The 23216-nt window shown below is 41.0% G+C and overlaps 1 protein-coding gene across 2 annotated transcripts in view; it reads right to left on the bottom strand.

Annotated features, from left to right (window-relative positions):
• suz12b (SUZ12 polycomb repressive complex 2 subunit b) overlaps positions 1 to 23216 on the bottom strand; it is an 83391-nt gene that overhangs the window by 28054 nt on the left and 32121 nt on the right. Inside the window, exons 4-6 of one of the 2 annotated variants that reach the window (XM_059948212.1) lie at positions 13009 to 13077; positions 8628 to 8677; positions 5823 to 5908 (exon numbers count right to left, since the gene is read on the bottom strand). In XM_059948212.1, coding sequence (XP_059804195.1) covers positions 5823 to 5908; positions 8628 to 8677; positions 13009 to 13077 — 205 coding nt within the window. Of the gene's footprint in view, positions 1 to 5822; positions 5909 to 6096; positions 6286 to 8627; positions 8678 to 13008; positions 13078 to 23216 lie in introns of those variants that run through there. The other variant, XM_059948213.1, reaches the window with a different exon arrangement.

Here is a 23216-nt window from a genome sequence, read left to right as displayed (position 1 = left end):
ACCTGCCCCACACTTTAATCCTTACCTACACATGCCCTGGGATATAATATTACATGGAAATGAAATTTAATGTGATGTTAAATATCCCTAATAGCTTACGTAAAGCACTTCGTCAATCATCTTAAATGCATATATGCTGCAAATCAATGCCATGGCTTATTTGATGCCTTTTGTCTTCCACACATGCAAAATTTATGCCCACTGTCTTTACAAACTTTCAATACTTCTCTTATTAAAGCAAAAGTATCTTATAGCCTTACTACTATTTTGTCCCCCTTTCCCATTTGCGAAAAGCATGTCCTGTTTTGGGTGTGGTTTCAAAGCCTGGTATAATAACATTAATTATTCTTGCACTCAACTCTCTCGGAATAAAAGTCAACATTTCATTTGCCTTCTTACTTTTAGATATCAGCATTTCCAGATCACTGGTATCTATTTCAAATATTTTATTTTTCTACTCTAATTAAAATGAGGAATGTTTACACTTCCTCATCCAGTCATTCTTTTGCCCTTTCACTTGGTCCATTTCTTACATTGTCATGACAGCTCAGTACCTGGTGTTTTATGGATCGCTAGCTTGGGTACATTATACTGCCTTTCATTAATATTATTTACATCAGAGAACCTGGTTTCAATCACGGAGTCTCACTGAAAACAATTTTTCAAAAGCATACAGATCCAGTTCTGTACATTGGTTCTCAGTCTTTAACTACTCCTCTGTCAATGATATTTACACCCCCATTCATGAATCCCAATGTTATTAATTCATTACGACTGAATTGATTTGTCCTGAAGTTAACTACTTCTTTTTAAAAATATACACCATGACATTTTCTTTCATGGAATATTTTTGTCCATTTGATTTCCCTTCTTGACTGCACTGCTAGTTGGAAAACGACTTATGGTTATCCGTTACATGTTGGACACCAAATGCTTCTATTAGAAAAGTGCACTTTCCATTGAATGGTAACAATAAAACTGTCCTTGTTAGCTTGCATTTCACCTTCAACACACGTACAGGGGAGAAATACCAGAGAGACACTGACAACCAGAGCTCTATTTCAGTAATATTCAATTGGTTCAGCAAACATGAAATAAATTTAACTAAAAAGCTTGTCATCAGAATGGTCAAAAAGGTAGCTGAAATAGAAGAAAGCAATCAACTATAAAGACACATTTTTCTCAACATAATGGAATGACAATTATATTGATATAAAGGTTTTACATTAAGATAGTAAAGCAAGGGATGTGCTAATGATGATTTTACCGCCGTTTGTTTACCAATAACCTGCCTACTAACAATGTGGGATTTGCCAGGACCATTCAACTCATGAACTCTCAGCTCTGATCTAATCAGGGGTTTAATGAGCCAAATTCCAAACATGCTAGTTTTGGTAAACCTGAAATCGAGGGAGAAAACACTCAAATAGTTGCAGCCATACAGTACCTCAACACAAAGCAATAAGATTGTGCTAGCTGGAGGTCAAATGCCAATCCAGAACATCAGTTCCTCAACAATACACGAAGTGCTAGAGGAACTCAACAGGTCAGGCCGCATCTATGGAGTGGAATTAACAGTCAATTTCATACCAACACTTCATCAGGACCCTTCCTCCATAAACCTCTATAGAATAAATCTATAGAGATTTATTCCCTTCCATAGATGCTGCCTGATCTGCTGAGTTCCTTCAGCATTTTGCGTGATGCTCTGGATTTCCAGCATTCACAGAATCTTGAGTTTATCGGTTCTTCAAGCCAGTGTCTTAAGGCCAATGTCGTTCAACTATTTCAACAGCCTTTCTTTCACATACCTCTAACACTTCTTTCTACATCATTATGCAAAAACCAAAGTTGCACTTACTACACTTCAAAATAAGTGGCAATGTGGACATCTGATTCTGTCGGGCTATTGAAATTTAAAATACTCCGCCTGCTAACAGAACAAGATCTTCAAAAGAATAGATACAGTTGCCCAAAAGAACATAAGTAGATTAAGTAATAACTGAACAAGGCTTCAAACCTACTCCAATAGAATGCATAGACTCTTCCATTCATTTAATTCCCAATGGAAAGTCTTTCCTACTCTGCCAAAATTTAAATAGACAATAGACAATAGGTGCAGAAGTAGACCATTCGGCCCCTCGAGTCTGCACCGCCATTCTGAGATCATGGCTGATCATTCACTATCAATACCCAGTCCCTGCCTTGTCCCCATATCCCTTGATTCCCCTATCCATCAGATATCTATCCAGCTCCTTCTTGAAAGCATCCAGAGAATTGGCCTCCACCGTCTTCCGAGGCAGTGCATTCCACACCTCCACAACTCTCTGGGAGAAGAAGCTCTTCCTCAACTCTGTTTTAAATAACTGACCTCTTATTCTCAATCCATGCCCTCTGGTACTGGACTCTCCCAACATCTGGAACATATTTCCTGCCTCAATCCTATCAAATCCTTTAATTATCTTAAACGTTTCAATCAGATCCCCTCTTAATCTCCTCAATTCCAGCGTGTACAAGCCCAATCTCTCCAATCTCTCTGCGTAAGACAGCCCTGCCATCCCAGGAATCAACCTAGTGAATCTACGCTGCACTTCCTCAATTGCCAGAATGTCCTTCCTTAAACCTGGAGACCAAAACTGTACACAATATTCCAGGTGTAATCTCACCAGGGCCCTGTACAAATGCAAAAGAACATCCTTGCTCTTGTATTCAATTCCCCTTGTAACAAAGGCCAACATTCCATTTGCCCTCTTCACTGCCTGTTGCACTTGCTCATTCACCTTTATTGACTGGTGAACTAGGACTCCTAGGTCTCTTTGCATTTCTCCCTTACCTAACGCGACACCGTTCAGACAATACTCTGCCCTCTTGTTCCAGCTTCCAAAGTGGATAACTTCACATTTATTCACATTGAATGACATCTGCCAAGTATCTGCCCACTCACTCAGCCTATCCAAGTCTCCCTGTATTCTCCTAACGTCCTCTTCGCATGTCACACTGCCACCCAGTTTAGTATCGTCAGCAAACTTGCTGATATAGTTTTCAATGCCCTCATCTAAATCGTTGACATAAATCGTAAAGAGCTGTGGTCCCAATACAGAGCCCTGTGGTACCCCACTAGTCACCTCCAGCCAGTCCGAGAAACACCCATTCACTGCTACCCTTTGCTTTCTATCTGCCAACCAGTTTTCTATCCATGTTGAAACCCTGCCCCCAATGCCATGAGCTCTGATTTTACTCACCAATCTCCTATGTGGCACCTTATCGAATGCCTTCTGAAAATCTAGGTACACAACATCTACTGGCTTACCCTCGTCTAACATCCTTGTTACACCCTCAAAAAACTCCAACAGATTAGTCAAGCATGATTTGCCCTTGGTAAATCCATGCTGGCTCGGCCTAATCCTATTTCTGCCATCTAGATGTGCCACTATTTCGTCCTTAATAATGGACTCAAGCATCTTCCCCACGACTGACATTAGGCTAACAGGGCGATAGTTCTGCGTTTTCTCCTTCCCTCCCTTCTTGAAAAGTGGGACAACATTAGCCATTCTCCAATCTTCAGGAACTGATCTTGAATCTAAGGAACATTGGAAAATGATTACCAATGCATCCGCAATTTCCTGAGCCACCTCTTTTAGAACCCTCGGATGCAGACCATCTGGACCCGGGGATTTATTAGCCTTCAGTCCTACCAGTCTACTCATCACAGTTTCTTTCCTAATGTCAATCTGTCTCAATTCCTCTGATATCTTATGACCCTGGCCCATCCATACATCTGGGAGATTGCTTGTGTCCTCCCTGGTGAAGACAGATCTAAAGTATGCATTAAATTCTGTTGCCATTTCCCTGTTTCCCATAACAATTTCTCCCAATTCATTCTTCAAGGGGCCAACATTGTTCTTAACTATCTTCTTTCTCTTCACATAGCTAAAAAAGCTTTTGCTATCCCCTTTTATATTCCTGGCTAGACTGAGCTCATAACTGATTTTTTCTCTCCGTATTGCTTTTTTAGTTAAGATCTGCTGTTCCTTAAAACTTTCCCAATCATCTGTATTCCCACTCATCTTAGCCCTGTCATACTTCTTTTTCTTTAATGCTATACAATCTCTGACTTCCTTTGTCAACCACTGTGGCCCCTTCCCCCTCTTTGAATCCTTCCTTCTCATTGGAATGAACTGCATTTGCATCTTTTGTATTACGCCTGAGAATATCTGCCACTGCTGATCCACTGTCTTTCCTGCCAGGACATCCGCCCATTTAACTTTGGCCAGCTCATCCCTCATGGCTCCATAGTCTCCTTTATTTAATTGCAACACTGACACCTCTGATCTGCCCCTATCCCTCTCAAATTGTAGATAAAAACTTATCATGTTATGATCACTACTTCCTAATGGCTCCTTTACTTCAAGATCACTTATCAATTCCTGTTCATTACACATCACCAAGTCCAAAATAGCCTCGTTCCTGGTTGGCTCAAGCACAAGCTGTTCCAAAAATACATCCCTTAGACACTCCACAAACTCCCTATCCTGGGGTCCAGCACCAACCTGATTCTCCCAGTCCACCTGCATGTTGAAATCTCCCATAACAACTGCATTACCTTTAGCACATGCCAATGTTAACTCCCTAATCAACTTGTACCCAATATCCACGCTACTGTTTGGGGGCCTGTACACAACACCCATTAGGGTCTTTTTACCCTTACTGTTCCTCAGCTCAATCCACACAGACTCTACTTCCCCTGTTCCCAAGTCACCTCTTGCTAAGGACTGAATCTCATTCCTCACCAACAGGGCCACCCCACCCCCTCTTCCCATATTTCTGTCTCTACGCTAGCACGTATACCCTGGTACACTCAATTCCCAGGCCTGATTCCCTTGCAGCCATGTCTCCGTTATCCCAACAATATCGTAGTTCTCCATTTTCATCTGAGCTTCAAGCTCATCTGTCTTATTTCTGACACTACGCGCATTCTAGTATAGAATTCTTAGCCCATTCTTCCTCTCTTTGCTTAAAACACTGTCTACTGTACCTAACCCAGCTCCTTGAACTTCCATCGGGCAAATTGCACCCTGAATTTTGATGACCTTCTCAAGATCACCCAAACCTTGTACACATTTAACCCCATGCACCTTCTGACCAACCCTCTGGATCTGGATCCCTGCCCCCTGCACAACTAGTTTAAACCCCCCCGAGCAGCACTGGCAAATACTCCTGCAAGAATGTTAGTACCCCTCCGGTTCAGATGTAGACCATCCCTTCAAAACAGATCCCAATGTCCCTGGAACAAAGACCAATTATCCAAAAACCTGAACCCTTCCTTCCTGCACCATGCTCTCAGCCTCGTATTAATGTGCATAATCATTCTATTCTTCGCCTCACTCGCACGTGGCACAGGTAGCAATCCCGAGATTGTCACCCTGGAGGTCCTGCCTTTCAGCTTCACTCCTAACTCCCTGAACTCTCTAAGCAGGACCCCCTCACTCACCTTACCTACATCATTGGTCCCTACATGGACCACTACATCTGGGTTCATGCCCTCACTCTCAAGAATAGCCTGCACCCGATCTGAGATGTCCCGGACCCTGGCACCAGGGAGGCAACATACCGTCCGAGACTCCCGATCTGCCCCACAAAATCTCCTATCTCCTATAAAGCAAACTAATCCATCTTTTGTTAGTTCTCCCACGTGAATGTATAGCAGCACCAAGTCCCTTCTCCAGGATTATTGGCGATTACATTGTCCATGAACAGAAAATACAATTGTAAACATCTTAAGTAACCATATAGGATAATTAAAAAAGGTCTGTGTACTCTACCTTACGTTTTTTGTGACAGACTTTAACAAGTAGCACCTCCAGGGATACTGAATTTTGTTCGTTCTCTGAGTTTTGAGATGGCTTTTCTGGACAAAATACAAAGTGTCACAAAATATATTAAACAGTAAAAAAAAATCAGTAAAATATAGTTTTGGTGCTGAACCAAAGCAATAAACTATCACAGCTTTGATTAATGTTATTATTCTATCAGAATATCCTACAAAGCAAAATTAATAAATTTAGCTTAGACTATTCAAATAAAACAAAAACATACTGGTTAGTCGAAACAAGATATTAATGTTACATGCCATGAGGGCATGAAGTTGTATCTGCCATTCCACAGGAAATTCGATCTTTGCCAAGCCATCAAAGCGTATGAAGATTTTCCCATACAGCAAAAAAATATAGGGGCAAGACCCCAGCCAGCCCCTCTTGCATTTCCTAGCTGAACTGAAGCAGTACACGGGCACTCAATAGGTTTCCTGCACATCCCTTTATCCTGACAATGCTGCGATCTGGGAGGCCAGAAATGCACCAGTTTAGTTGTGACATGTGATTGTTCAGCAAGAAATGTAGAGTGCTACTCTGTTAGTTAATATTGAGCTATAAAGGATTAATCATTGTGCCCTGAAATGAACCAGGAAAGGTTCAACTGCATTTGACTAAATTGTTGATTACATTTCCTGGATGTTATTTTGGTAGTTAAAACCTTTTCAGTAAAAGATAGAACTTCCAAGAAAAACCATCAGAAGCAATGAAGCTGTTTAATCATACAACTGGGAGCCAATTACTATCGAAAGAAGAGAGGTAACACTGAAGTGCTTTCTGATGAGCAGTCAAGCCACATAAATCAGAGGAATGCAATGTGGTCATCTGTGATTAATTAACTATCAGGCAACAGAACCAGCATTTGCCTCAGTACCTGTGTAACAGCTGTCCTTGCCTCTTGCTGGGCTGAAGAGAATGTTTTGCAAACTTTGGTCAAAACAGAAACACACAAAATGCTCTTCTAAGTATGTGGATACAACTTAATGGTGGAAACACGGCAGACAGGCAGGTTTTTATTGTGTGCTTAAATGTTAAAATGAAGCCTGTACACGTTAGCTGTGTCCATCAATCATTTTATCCAGTCCACTTATGACCACTCATCTTTAAATTTCTCATCTCACGTTGTTCTGACCATTTCACATTTTGCATACTCACCAAAGGGTTTTTACATTTAGGTGTGAGGGTAGAGAAAGTAGCAAACTGAATTTCATTTCTATTTTCCACAGAAGTACTAAAATGTACAGTACTGTGCAAAAGTCTGAGATATATAGATGCTTAAGACTTTTGCATAGCACTGTAGTAATTTCATGTATGGCACTGTACTGCTGCAGTACAAAAACAAATTTCCTGACATATGAGAGATGGTAAACCAGATTCTGATATGGGAGAGGGGAGAGGAGATTGCCTGGTATCTGCATCTGTCCCACCCCCTGCCCATCACACCCCTCATGTGACACTCCACCCTTGCCATCCCCAACATCCTTTACTCCCATCAGATTTACAAAGTCACTCTCTGCTCCACGTTGACAAACACAGTAGTGTGTAGTTTTAGGCACTCCAGCTGTTTTACAGCACTGTAAAAAATCTGAGCTGGGGTGCCTAAGACTTGTGTAGGTAATACAAGTTATCTAGATGATTTTTTTTTTTTTTTGCTTGTTCTGATAAGATAAAGTACAAGGCAGACTTATTTAGAATGAAAAAAGCTGAAGAAAAACTGAAAAGCTATTAAAGTCACATATTAATTCCATACTCAACCTCTAGGGCCATAGAAGTAATTGGGAGGAATTGTAAACAATTTCCTAAATCACTTTAGTGCAATTTATTTGACTCATGGGATACATTATTCCTTTAATGTTAACTGACAACTGTAATTGCTGTTTACCTAACCAGAACTGTAATTCATTGCTGATATTTTATCATCTATTGCTCCCAATTCACCATTATCTGACTGACTGGCAAGCAAGCAACTGGTCCATCCTTGTTCCTATTTCTTATGTTTTTAGCCCCAATTATTCCTTTCCTCGCCATCTTCTCTACTCCCTTTCTACGAGCTTCTTTTCCCTAGGATCTTAGGGGGACACATTACTTATGTAGCTTGTACATCATGTAAATGGCAGAATGTACAACTGGACGAGTGAGCCTCCTCTTTGTCTCACCTTGCTCAGACATGCTCAGAAATGTTATGCTTTTCATAAGTTATGGGATAGTGATCAAGAACCCAAACTATGGCTATTTTTCCACCCATACCAGAATCAAGATCAACATCGCCAAGGACACAATGGAGTTAACCCAGCACCAATTTGGAATCCTCTGTTTTTATGGCTCACTGAATTGAGCAGCAAACATTTGCCAGAGCTACATCAATCTGATATTTAAATAATTTGAATTAACAGTAGATGTGTTTTTTCCTTATGCCAATGAATGGCTCACATCTCAATACATGTCAACAGATTATGGTCTAATTTATAGCATATGTTATGGTGAGAATGTTATTCTAGTTTAAAACAAAATAATCAAAGAACTGTGTTAGTTCCAACCATGAACTATTTATTGTCCTCTGCCTTACTAATGCCTCCACAGAACAAAAATGAGCTGGAGATTACACAATGAAGAGCACATTGGGATTTCAAGGAGAGAATATTCTGCTAGAATCTGTGATCAATACCACTTAACAAGTAGTACAGCTACATATCATAGCTGAATATACTCTGATTATATTCTCAGTGAAGTTGCAATACCCAACAATAACATACATACCATTTTTATAGAAGAAACCAGTAAACGTAAGTTGCAAATGAGCTGTTAAACTGGAGAGAAATTAAAAAAAATTAATTCCCTTGAAGCTCACTAATATGTGCAAAAACAGTAGTTCATTACTTGAAATAGTCACACAATCCTTGTAAGACATCGATTAACCTTTGCAAAAGAACTTAACAGATGGTATTACAATTGCATAGCCTGATAGTATGGATCCACTTCCAGCTTACACTGCCTTACAAAAACAAACATGGTCAGATATGAGACATGAACCTACTTCACTATTTTTTATTTGGATTTTTTTGCACTACTTATTTTAACTAATATATATATATATTACACGACATATGCCAGTGATATTAAAACTGATTCAGATTCAAATTCCTCTGTGCATGTTTATTTGGAATATACAGATTCCAGGAAGGCCATAAATATATACAGCTCAATCTGCAGACCTCCATCTATCCAATTTAATCATTACAGTCAAAAGGAACCTTCAAGAGGACCACCACTTTGTTATGGTTTGAAGGCTTGCATGCCTCAATGACTCAGAGAACTATGCTGCCTGGAGCCTGGGCTTTATGCTTTGGATCTTGGGAGAGACACGCGTGCCAAATAACTCAAAGGGCATGGGCCTGACTAAGAGTAGTCCACCGGTCCTCCAGGTTTGGGGGTTCAGCTCAGGGCTAACAACCCTGACTGGTCAAACAAAACTGTTAGAGAAAAAGCAATAAAGAATCCTTCTACATGTGTATGGGACGATATTCAAGACAGTATTCTAGGATTCACCTGGTTGACAGCAGTGTAAATTGAGGGGAAGCTAATGGCATGATGAAGAACGTCCTGACACTGCCAAAACCAAGACCAAAATTAGTTTCTTTAGTTTATGGAAAGAGCCAAGGACAAACAGGTATCTTCATTGCTGCCTTAAACACTAGCAGCACAACAGGCAGCAAGTCAAAAAGAACAATTCATTGTTAACGATCAATTCAATTAACCTTTGAAAGTGGCAGAGTGAGTAGGTAAGTTGATCTCAGAATGGCGGTGCAGACTCGAGGGGCCGAATCATCTACTTCTGCACCTATTGTCTATTGTAAGTTACAATATTAAATATCATTAAAGACCCCTCACACCCTCTCCATGAACTGTTTGTTCTTCTGCCATCAGGTAAATGTTACAGGAGCATCAAAACTAAAACCACAAGGCTACTAAACAGCTTCCTCCCACAGGCAGTCAGACTGCTAATTAGCTGCTCTACCTGACTCTGCTTTGGACACTTTTAACTTGCACTGGACACTTATAACTTGTTTTTAACTGACTTGTGGCTGTTGTGTTTTACTATTTATTGTTATGTTTATTAGTTAGTGTTGCGTTTGTTATGTTATGATTGCACTGCTCCTGGGAAACGCTGTCTCATTCTGCCCTGCAGAGTTTATGTACGGTTAGAATGACAAAGTTTTTGAATCTTTGAATATCCAAGGAATTAATTTTCATCAAGGCTTCCAGAAATAGTGAACATGGCAGTTCAGATAGCGTTAAGGAGGAAATTGTTTCAATGACCTTCATTATAAAACATTTCCAGAACCAAACAGACCAAACGAGGCATCACCGAGATATATACACACAGGTGTACAGATGGAAGATTAAACTTGCAAAAGAGGAAAGAATGCAAAGTTGATTGATTGCAGAGAGTTAAAGCAAGCTGAGCCCTTACTTTCTTTCAGAAGATCAAGAGGTTATGTGACTCCTCGAGACAATTCATAGGGGTTTAAGTAGTCAATGTTTACCTTGGCTGAAGTATTTTAAATGGTTATGATTTAGCTATTTAAGCCAGATGCTTCCACTCCTAAAGGGTAATGAATCAAGAATTCCCTACCCAAGATGGCTGTGGAAATTCAGTCACAGTATACTCAAGACAGATTTTTAGATATTCAGGGAATCAGGGATATAGGGAGTAATGTGGGAAAGTGACAGCAAATCAAAAAACAATAATCTTTTTGAATGGAGCAATAAAAAGGGCCAAATTTCCTACTCTTCTTTCTTTTCCTTATACAATCACCAAGGCATCGAATTTCACTGGGACATTGTCTTTCCTACAGCAAATCATCTATTTTTGTGACAATAATCGTATTTTCATTACTGTAATCCAAGATTATGTATTCTCTACTCCACACACACCAAATAGCAGGCACACATTAGCCTTGACACCTAAGAAACTAATTTTTCAATTTATGGATATATTTGTAGCTGCTTTGAGAATGTTCCAAAATTACCTCAAAGATGCTGAAGTTGATACCTATTTGTGTCAGTCCCAGATATCAATGAAATTAAGAGACTCTAGTGGTAAAAGAATTTAGTTATTTAAAATATAATTTCTACTAATTGAGTAATGCATAACCATTGGCTTAGTGTCTTATTGATTAACTTATTTAGAGATACAACGCAGAACAGGACCCTCTGGCCCAAAGAGCTACACCACTTAGAAGCCCACCTATTTAACCCCAGCATAATCACAGGACAATTTACAATGACCAATTAACCTACTAACCCGTATGACTCTGGGACGTGGATGGAAACCAGAGCACCCAGAGGAAACAATACAACCCTTTCAGGTGGTGCTAGAATTAACTCCGAACTGCCTCAAGCTTTAACAGTGTTGTGCAAGTAAAATCTAAGATATAATATTTCCAATTTTCAAACTCCAAATATATTAACATTAACTGTGGTGCATATGTCTGCCAAATTAAACATATTTTGCCATTTTATATATCTGCCAAATCAATGCTTAGATAATGCCTTCAGATTCTACTCTCCTCCTGAAACGTAGTCCATTCCCAAACACTCACTGTCCACTCCCACCTCCATCCCCGGACACTCACCATCCACTCCCACCTCCATTCCCAAACACTCACCATCCACTCCCACCTCCATTCCCAAACACTCACTGTCCACTTCCACCTCCATCCCCACACACTCACTGGCCGCTCCCATCTCCATTCCCAAACACTCACCATCCACTCCCATCTCCATCCCCACACACTCACTGGCCGCTCCCATCTCCATTCCCACACACTCACCGGCCGCTCCCATCTCCATTCCCACACACTCACCGGCCGCTCCCATCTCCATCCCCACACACTCACCAGCCGCTCCCATCTCCATCCCCACACACTCACCAGCCGCTCCCATCTCCATTCCCACACACTCACCACCGGCCACTCCCATCTCCATTCCCACACACTCACCAGCCGCTCCCATCTCCATTCCCACACACTCACCAGCCGCTCCCATCTCCATTCCCACACACTCACCGCTGGCCGCTCCCATCTCTATCCCCAAACACTCACTGTCCACTCTCACCTCCATCCCCAGACACTCACTGTCCACTCCCATCTCCATCCCCACACACTCACCGGCCACTCCCATCTCTATCCCCAAACACTCACTGTCCACTCTCACCTCCATCCCCAGACACTCACTGTCCACTCTCACCTCCATCCCCAGACACTCACTGTCCACTCCCACCTCCATCCCCACACACTCACCGGCCACTCCCATCTCCATCCTCATACACTCACCATCCACTCCCATCTCCATCCTCATACACTCACCATCCACTCCCACCTCCATCCCCAGACACTCACCGTCCACTCCCACGTCCATTCCCAGACACTCACTGTCCACTCCCACCTCCATCCCCACACACTCACCGGCCACTCCCATCTCCATCCCCACACACTCACCGGCCACTCCCATCTCCATCCCCAAACACTCACCGGCCACTCCCATCTCCATCCCCACACACTCACCGGCCACTCCCATCTCCATCCTCATACACTCACCATCCACTCCCATCTCCATCCCCACACACTCACCAGCCGTTCCCATCTCCATCCTCACACACTCACCAGCCGCTCCCATCTCCATCCTCACACACTCACCAGCCGCTCCCATCTCCATCCCCACACACTCACCGGCCGCTCCCACGTCCATTCCCAGACACTCACTGTCCACTCCCACCTCCATCCTCAGACACCCACTGTCCCCTCCCACCTCCATCCCCACACACTCACCGTCCACTCCCACCTCCATCCCCAGACACTCACTGTCCCCTCCCACCTCCATCCCCAGACACTCACCATCTACTCCCACGTCCATCCCCAGACACTCACTGTCCACTCCCACCTCCATCCCCAGACACCCAGCATTGTCCACCCCCACCTCTAGTCCTGCATTTATCTTCAGCAGTTTGATGGTGAAGATACATTAATTACAAAGACTAATGTTCTGTTGTGCAGGAAAAATTCTACCGAAATTAGTCAATGAACAAAATACCCACATTAAGCTACAGAACATTTTAAACCACTTTGAAACAACGTACCTAGGAGATTCCTGCTCTCCCCTCATCTTCTCTACTTTGGCCAGCATATCATTCACTTTAAAGGTCTTCCTGCAAAATAAAGTTCAGCTATATTAGTTTGAAAGTCAAAGTGGTACAGGTCTTGTACTATGAATGGTAGGGCATTGGGGAGTGTAACAGTAGAGGGGCTCAGGAGCAGCAGTACATACTTTATTGTAAGCATCATCGTAGTTTCGACAGGGTAATGAAAAGGCATCAGTCAGGATAATGAATACTGGAGTTGGAACTTTGCGTTACAACTTCATAAATGGGGAGGCAAGATTGCATAGAGTTTTGGTTATTCTGTTATAGGAAAGGTGTGGTTAAACTAGAAAGAGTGCAGAAAAGATTAGATTTGAGGATGTTGCCAGGACTAGAGAGCCCACCTGATAGGGAGAGGTTGGCCAGGCTAATCTCAACTCCTTGAAACAGAGGAGACTGGTGCAACCTTATAAAATGTGTGTGAGGCATGGATGAGGTGGATGGCAACAGTTCCGCCCATGGTAGGGGAATCCAAAACAAGGGTGAATAGATTTAGGAGGAAGATTTAAAAAGGGACCCAAGTGGCAACTTCTTCCTCAGAGGAAGATGAGTATATGGAATAAGCTGCCAAGGAAGTGGTTGGGGCAGGTACAATAGTATCACTTAAGTAGCACTTGAATGGGTACATAGAGGGGACAAGACAGGATGTGCCGAATGGCCTGTGTCCGTGCAGTAATGCTCTAACAGAAGCTGATAATTAATCTACTAGAACTTTCATTGAAATGCCCCACAATTGTTAAATTCTGTACTCAATCTGAATAATGCCACTCTAAAGATGAATTTCAAGTAGTGAAAATCTGAAGTGCTATAAATATCAAACATCTATAGAAGAAATATTGTTAACATTCATGGTCTTCAACAAAATGAAGAATGAGTAAGCAATTTAACTGAACTGGAATTTGTATCATATTTGGACAGGCACACTTCTGATTGATTACCAAATCACTTACTGTTCCATTTCAGATATTATAAATTTAACACTTGTTTCTTCAGGTAAACCAGTGAAACCAATTAAGGTTTCATAGGAACGCTCTACCTTTGTAAAGGGGGGGGGGGGGGGCACCTGTACATGTACAAATGATTTGAACAGTTCTTGAGAGATTTAACACAAGGTGAACAGCAGATCTGCTTGGTGTGAACTGTCAAGCAACTGCATGGGTTGATACTAACCTGTTTCTCAAATGGAGAGCTTGTTTTTCCACAGAATTTCAGTAATCCACTTGCTGTGGAATTAGTGTATGCAGGGAACAATACAAGTGCAAGTTCTTGCCTTTCATCTTTAATTACTCTTATAAAACCACCAGGACACATCAGTTACTTCAGATTCAGTACTATATTATTTAAGAGAAAATATTAATAGATGAACAGAATTATTTACCTGCCTGTGTGAAAAACCACTACTAATAAAACTAAACACTGTGGTTTTCACATTTTCAGACTTGTTCATTTCTTTCATACAAACTCCTGTAGAATCTAACTGCTCAAATACCACAATGCAACATAACGGCAGATGTTTTATTGTGAAAACATGAAACCAGACAAAGAATGACAATGTAACAAAAAGTTTCAGATTTCCAAATATCAATTTATAACTTATGTAATACCTCTCTCTTGGGATTTTTAAAAAAATTCAGTGATGTAATCAGAAATTACTACTGGTCTTGAAGGTACTCCCATAATAGGATAAAGTTCCAGGATTTAATCACAGAAATATTAAAGGAGCAGTGACAGAATCCCAGAAAGGATGGTTTGCAACTTAGAGGGTAATATGCACAGGTTGGTGTAGCTACTCTGGGCAGAAGCTTAAGAGCTTGTTAGGTATTGTTGAAGAAATCTGGCTAAGTAACTGCAGCACTCTTTATGGATGGTTCACACTTCAACTAATGCAATGATGAATCAATGAAGCTTTCAAAATTGGTTAATAGACTCTTGTCCCAATGGTTCCCTGACTGAGGAAAAAACAAACTTGGCAAAATTTGTCATTTTGTAATTGTCATTTAAAGTAAAATTGGATAGGTATATGGATAGGAAAGGAATGGAGGGTTATGGGCCATGCAGGCCAGTGGGACTAGGTGAGTGTAAGTGTCAGCACGGACTAGAAGGACTGAGTTGGTCTGTTTCCGTGCTGTAATTGTTATATGGTTATAAAATCTGAATTTTATACAGGATGTTTCTTTCTGGTTCTACATCAGTAAATAATACTTATTCAGTGGGATTATTGTAGTTAATAGCTATACTTATTCAATACTAAATGCTTACAATAACTTGCAAGAGAGTATCTTTAACGTCAATTTGGTTGCAAAGGGCTGCCCGATTCTCACATTTGAATGTCTTTTACTGAAATTTATTTTTTGACAATTTCTTCTTGAACCTCATCTGGAACACCATTATGTAGTAGTAACTTTCATTCTAGTGAACTGATCCTTGTCTGGGGGGGGGGGTGTGGTGTGTGTGTGTGTGTGTGTGTGGGGGGGGGGGGTGTGCTGTGTGTCTGTGTGTGTGTTTGTTTGTGTTTTTCGGTTCTTTTTTTGTATTCGGTTCTTTTGTTTTGCTCTAGCACCGAAGATGGTGGAAATCTAACGCAAACTCTGCACCCAAGCTAGCAAATTGACCTTTTGATCACAATTTCCTACTTTCATGGGTAGGTTGATTGGTCATTATAAATTATCCCATGATTAGGTTATGGCTAAATCAGGGACAGTGTGGCTCAAAAGGGCCGGAAAACTCTATTTTGCGTTGTATCACTGAATAAAATTTTATAACAATAAAGACTTTTTAACTGCATAAGGAAGCTTACAAAAATGTCTTCCCCTCTGCCATCCATTTCTTAAATGGACATTGAACCAGTGAACACTACCACACTTTAAAAATATATATTATTTGTCTTTACACTATTTTTAATCTATTCAATATACATATACTGCAATGTATCCATTTATTTATTTTTCCTTCTATACTATGTATTGCATTGAACTGCTGCCAAGTTAACAAATTTCACATGGTGAAACAAAAATGTACACTTAGTAACCACCTTTAGGCACACCAGCTCATTATTGCAAATATCTAAATCAGCCAATGAAGTGGCAGCAACTCAATGCATCAAAGCATGCAGACATGATCAAGAGGTTCAGTTGACTAAACATCAAAATGGGGAAGAAACATGAGCTACATAACTTTGACCATGGAATGATTGTTGGTGCCAGAAAGGAGGGGACTTGAGTATCTCAAAAACTGCTGATCAAGGAGCAAGCAGATTATAGAAGATTACTGAAGATAATTGACTTGAAGAGAAGGAAACCAGAAGTCCATGAGACAGTGCTCAGCAGAGAACCAGAGGTGTAGAGGGTTACCAGCTTTTAATTTCTGTGTTATCACTTTGAAGGACCCGTCCTGGGGCCTAGCACATAAGTACACTTATGAAGAAAGCACGGCAAAAGCTCTACTTCTTTAGGAGATGGCAAAGATTTGGCATGACATCTAAAATTCTGACAAACTTCTATAGATGTGTAGGGGTATACTGACTGCCATCACAGCCTGGGTTGGAACCACCAATGCCCTTGAATGTAAAATTCTACAAAAAGTAGTGGATACAACTCAGTCCATCAAGGGTACAGCTTTCCCCATCATTCAGCACATCTACATGAAATGCTATTACAGGAAAGCAGCATCTATCATCAGGGATGCCCACCACTCAGGACATGCTCTGTTCTCACTGGTGCCATCAGGAAGATGGCACAGGTGCCTCAGGATTCACACCATCAGGTTCAGGATCAGTTATTACACTTCAAACACCAGACTCCCGGACCAAAGGGGTAACTTAATTTACTCCAGTACTGAAATGTTCCCATAACCAATAGAGCCACTTTCAAGAACTCTTCATCTCATGTTGTTACGATTTATTGCTGATTTAATAAATAAATCATAAATATTTTTTTCTTTTTTTGTATTTGCAATGTTTGTTGGATTCTGCACTTTGGTTGAATGCCTTAGATGGACAGTGTTTTATTGATTCTGCTATGGTTATTCTATAGATTTGTTAAGTATGCTCACAAGAAAATTAATCTCAGTGTTGTATTTGGTGACATATATACTTTGATAACAAAATTTACTATGGATTTTGAATGCACAGAAGTCTCTGGAGCAGGGGTTCCCAGTCTTTTATGCCATGGACCCACACCATTAACTAAAGGGTCTGTAGACCCCGGGTTGGGATCCCCTGCTCTAGAGTTCATGATGCCAAAAAAATTTTTAAAATCCAGTTAGCAGCAGTTCTGTGGAAGAAAACACTTTAATGAGAGCTCAGAAGAAAATAGCCAGGCTGTGTTAAGCTGACAGGAAGGCAACAGTGACTTAAACAACTACGCATTATGACAATGGTATACAGAAGCACATCATTCAATTTAGAGTGAATGGACTGCAACAGTAGAAGACCACACCAGATTCCACTTCTGTACCTAATAAAATGGCCACTGAGTAAAATGTTGTTCAAGAATCTAACAACGTAGCACCAACTCTAGCTCATTAAAACACCGAATTTCTACAATGCAATCACAATTCCATTGCCTATTGACTGCATGCCCATGGGGGCGTTCTGTTGAGTGTAAAACTTCCCATAGGAACCCATCTCCATTTATAATATGGAATTCAATGGGGAGAAGAAAGGGTCTGCGTTACAGAAAAATATCACAAGAACCCCACCTTCTCTAGGGGACAAGCTAGCTTTTAATTAGATAGTGCAAAATGGTGTCAAGCTGTACGATTTCAAATCAATCTAATAGCCTCAAGACCCAAATAAGAATGTGAACTCAATTTGGGGTTCAAAGTTCTAAGTGCATTTATTATCAAGGTATGTATACCACATAAAACTGAGATCTGTCTTCTTGCATGCGACCACAAAACAAAGAAACAACAGAATTCACGAAAAACCCCACACTACAAAAACAGTCATACATCAAAAGGGCAGAAAAGAACAAATAGTGCAAACAATTCATAGAACATGAACTGCAGAGTCCCTGAAAGCAAGTCCACAACAACATAGCCAATTCAGAATTGCAGCTAGGCCAGAAGCTCAATGGCTACAGGCACAGCCACAGAGCTGGTTCAGTGCTGAGGCAAGTGCTGATGGCTACAGGCTGCAGTTACAAAGTTAGTTCAGCAATGAAGCAATAAAGCCTCAAAGACTAGTAAGCTGAACACTGCCCGGTTCCTCCTCTGCCCTGAGCACCTTTATCTTTTTAATCTGACTCGGACGCTTAAATTGACCAAATCATTTCTTTATCTGTTCTTGGGCCTGGGCCCCACCGCTTCAGTGCAACCCCAAGCCAACTCTAACAACAGCTGCTACAGCCATACCTACAAACTCAAGTCCAACTCATTGAATATTTCAGGATAGCACAAAAATGCAATGCCATACAGACAGTTCAAAAAAGATAAATCACACTTTCCAGTGGGAAATTACAAGCTGCAGATTAACTGCTCTTAGTCCCAAAAATGTCTATTTAGTAGAATTGCTAGCACTGTTTGCTGCCTGCAAAGCGTCACCATGTACCAATGTCACACAATAAGTGACATTTAAGTTTTATTAAGAACATCTCATTATCAGATGCCAACATTTACACTAAACATTTAACTTTGCTCCCATACACTTCCCTAATGGAAGGGTAATTGAAAAGGAGGGGAACTCATGCTGCTCCTGAGTAATATTTATTCCCCAAATACCACCAAAAACAAATTAACAAGACAATCACCTTGATGCCAATTGTGCATGTTGCACAATGTGCTTGGGTGCAGAATATCAACTAAATTTCAAATACTTAATTAGTTGCAACGTGTTACTTTACATTCCAAGGACAAAGAACTAAAAAATGTATACAGGCAGTCCCCAGGTTACGAATGAGTTCAGCTCCTGAATCCGTCTTTAAGTCGGATTTGTATGTAAGTTGGAACAGGTACATCTGGTATTATTTAGTGTCAGTTAGTCAAATGTTTGTCTTAGTATACAGTATATATTTTACCTTTCTATGCATATAAAACAAGTACTTAAGAAACATATGTACTCCAATAATAGAACCACTGCGTTGCTTAGTAAGGATTGTAGCTTTCGTTGGGGCAGGGCTTTTCACATGCTCCATTATTTACCCTTTAAATTGTCCCAATCGTTGACCGACTGTAGCCTAACATTTTTCCAATGACCAATGACATTTCACCTCTTTCCAAACGCTTTATTATTTCCACTTTATTTTCAATCGTGATTGCTTCCCATCAATGGATCATAAACACTGCTGGCGGCAGGTCCCAAGCTCCGCTGGGTCCTAAGGACCACCACACTGAACTCCTCAGGTCCTAAAGTCCACCGCACTGAGACAGGTTAGATGGGTTTGGGTATTTGATCCTCCACAATATTCCACATGGGAATTTAAACTGGAAGTGGTAGTTTTTTTTTACAAGGTTGAGTTACGAGCTCGATATCAACCTGGCACAGATGGAGAGCACGCTCAGGATCGGTCTGTCACTGGATCGAACTCGGAAACCCCTGTTCTCGAGCCTGGCGCTGAGAAAAATTTAAGCTAAATACAAAGTTACACACTTAACACCATGTCAACGGCAACGACTTAAAATGGCAGATGGCATCGCAATCCGATTTTAAGTGGCAGACGGTGTTCTCTTTCCTTGGTTCGTAAGTACGAGTTGTTCATAAGTCAGACGTTCATAATTCGGGGACTACCTGTATTCATTCTCTAGCTACAGGAATGGCAAACCTATGGCATGTGTGCCCAATATAACATGATAAAATTTTGTTGCCACCCAGCATGGAGGGCCATTCCTCAATTCTTAAAACCACACACATAAAGACAACCATTTATCTTTATTGCCAAATGAAGCAGCAAATTTTTTTTCCCCACAACCTGAATAGTGAGATGTTTTCACAGGAAACTCTTCACACTGGCTTGGCACGAGCTAGATAGTTGTGAAATAACACAATGTTTGATGATTTGTTTTGATATCCTCATAGAACTGGTGTACACATCAGTATTTGGATAGTAAACAGTTGACCAGGCGGTATTGGCTTCGCTCTGTCATTTGTGAGTGAACGATGGATATTCAGTAATAATAGTCTAAAATTCTTTATTTTCTCCCCTGCTCCCCCCATTCACCAACTTTTCCTCACACCTGATCTCACCTATCACCTACCCAGCTTGTCCTCCTTCCCCTTCCCTCCCAGTACCGATGAAGGATCTTGTCCCAAAACGACGACAGCTTCTCAACAGGCTGCCTGACCTGCTGAGTTCCTCCAGCCTTTGGGATGTTACTCTGGATTTCCAGTATCAGCAGAATCTTGTGTTTATGTAAATGCTGCCAGTAACATTCAACTTCTGTGAATGGAAGGGAAAAAATTCATTGGATGCAGTTGGAAGAAAATGTAATCAACAGGATTCTATATCGATGTCTTACTATGTCCTATGGTACTCAAATTGTTAGCATCTGTTACCAAAACAATACTCCTAAATTTTACAGTAAACTAATTCTTTGTAAATCAAACTAAGTCCATTGTCAGTTTTCCAAAGTGCCTTGATAGACCCAATTCCTCTGGTTTACTTTTACTCTTTCTATAAACAAGTAGCTTTTTCTTTTCTCAATCTCCATATTGTCTGTAGTGTTAAAGCAACAATAGATCAAATTGTACAGCAGTCAAACAATTAAAGCCTATAATTAACAGGTCCCATTCTGATATATCTATCCATAGCCTCCTCTACTGTCAAGATGAAGCCACACTCAGGTTGGAGGTACAACACCTTATATACCAGCTGGGTAGCCTCCAACCTGATGGCATGAACATTGACTTCTCTAACTTTCGTTAATGCCCCTCCTCCCCTTCCTACCCCATCCCTGATGTATTTAGTTTTTTCTCCCTCCTCTTTTTTTTCTCTCTCTCTGCCCATCACCCTGCCTGTTCTCCATCTCCCTCTGGTGCTCTCCTCCCACTTTCTTTCTCCCTAGGCCTCCTTTCCCTTCTCCAGCTCTGTATCCCTTTTGCCAATCACCTTTCCAGCTCTCAGCTTCACCCCACCCCCTCCAGTCTTGTATCATTTTGCATTTCCCCCTCCCCCTCCTACTTTCAAATCTCTTACTATCTTTCCTTTCAGTTAGTCCCGACGAAGGGTCTCTGCCCGAAACATCGACAGTGCTTCTCCCTATAGATGCTGCATGGCCTGCTGTGTTCCACCAGCATTTTGTGAGGTCACGTAGGAGCTTTGTATCGAGAGAGGCAGAGTACATTGAGGTGACATTAAGTTAGCTAAACTCATCCATTATCGCTTTAACACTGCCCTTCCCACATCAATTCAAAATAAAAACAAAACTTGCAGGACACACTCATTGGTTAGGCATTCTGTGAAAAGGGTAAGTTCTTACAGTGAAAGACTTTCAAACTAGGGAATGAGAAACTATACTTGCAGAGCAGGTTGGGGTGAATGAAGACAAAAGAGTCTCTCTCTCTCTCTCTCTCTCTCATGGTAAGGTCAAGAATGTATTAGGATAAATTGGTGAGATTATCCCATCAATGAGCTAACAGAAGCAGTGAGACACAAAATAACAAAAGCAACAACCTTTTCTGACAAAACTGAAGGAGTGTGCACCTACCTTATGGAAGTAGTAGGCCATAAGACAGGAGAATTAGGTCATTCAGCACATCAAGTCTGTTCTGTCATTCCATCATGGCTGATTTAATATCCTTCTCAACCCCATTCTCCTGCCTTCTCCCCGTGACCTTTGATACCCTGCCTAATCAAGAACTCATCAGCCTTTAAATATACCCAACAACTTGGCCTCCACAGCCATCTGTGGCAATGAATTCCACAGATTCACCATCCTCTGGTGAAAGAATTTCAGCATCTCTGTTCTACAGTTCAAAGATTTTTCTCTTTTTTTGGGTCTTTTTTTTAATATATGGTTTCTTTGTTCGTGGCTGCGTTAGGAGACAAATCTCAAGGCTGTATAATGTTATACATACTTCAATAATAAATTACTTTGAACTTAAAGGGACATCCTATTCAGAGGCTGTGCTGTTTAGTAAAGGCTTTAAAGTTTTGAAGAGATGTATTAAAACTATTACATGGCTACAAGCTAATTATGGGGATAGATGAATGCTGAAAATGCCTTTGGAGCAATGGAAGTTGAGAAGGGTACTAATAGGTGTCTAAAATCAGAAAAGGATCAAGACAAGGAAAATGATCACCTTTGTGAAGTTAAAACCATTAACAGACACTTGCCAAAGCAACCAGGGTCTGGAAGGCACTACCAGATACAGAGAGATATTTTCAGTAGTATATTCAAAAAGGAGCCAGCCACATAGCTGAAAAAGAATTGAAGGGCTGAGGGCAGGGTGAGAGATTACACGTAATGCTGGTAAACTTTGAAAAAAAATTCTTCAATCAGTGATTCAAGCCAAACATCCCCATCTGCAATTCCAAAATTACAATACAGTCGGCCCTCCTTATCCGCAGATTCCGCACACGCTTATTCAACCAACCGTGGATTGCAAAAACCCAGAAGTGCTCTTCCAGCACTTGTTGTTCGAGCACGTACAGACTTTTTTTCTTGTCATTATTCCCTAAACAATACAGTATAACAACCATTTTACATAGCATTTACATTGTATTAGGTACTATAAGTAATCAAGAGATGATTTGAAGTATACGGGAGGATGTGCATTGATTATCGTGGATCGGGTTCGAAAAAAATCAGAAGTTCTCTTACTAAGTTGGAACAGGTACATCCGGTATTATTTAGCGTCAGTTACTCAAACGTTTGTCTTAGTATATAGTATATATTTTACCTTTCTATGCATATAAAACACTAAAGAACGTATATTTCAGTGCCAGGCTCAGGAATGGAAGTTCTTGGGACTCGGGACAGACCGCTCCATAGTGCGCTTTCCACCGTGCCAGGTTGATGTGAGGATCGAAAACCCAAAACCCCAAAATCCAATAATTAAACCACGGCGTTGCTTAGTAATAATTGTAGCTTTCATCGGGGCAGAACCTTTCTCACTTTATCCTTTAAAATTGTTCCGAACGTTGACCAACGTAGCCTAATGCTTTTCCAATTACTGTTGGCATTTCACCTCTTTCCGATCGCTTTATTATTTC

This window comes from Hypanus sabinus, chromosome 23, assembly GCF_030144855.1.
Source record: "Hypanus sabinus isolate sHypSab1 chromosome 23, sHypSab1.hap1, whole genome shotgun sequence".
Lineage (NCBI taxonomy): Eukaryota > Metazoa > Chordata > Chondrichthyes > Myliobatiformes > Dasyatidae > Hypanus > Hypanus sabinus.
Note: the sequence above shows the minus strand (reverse complement) of the source record. Positions and strands in the feature narration are given on the sequence as shown.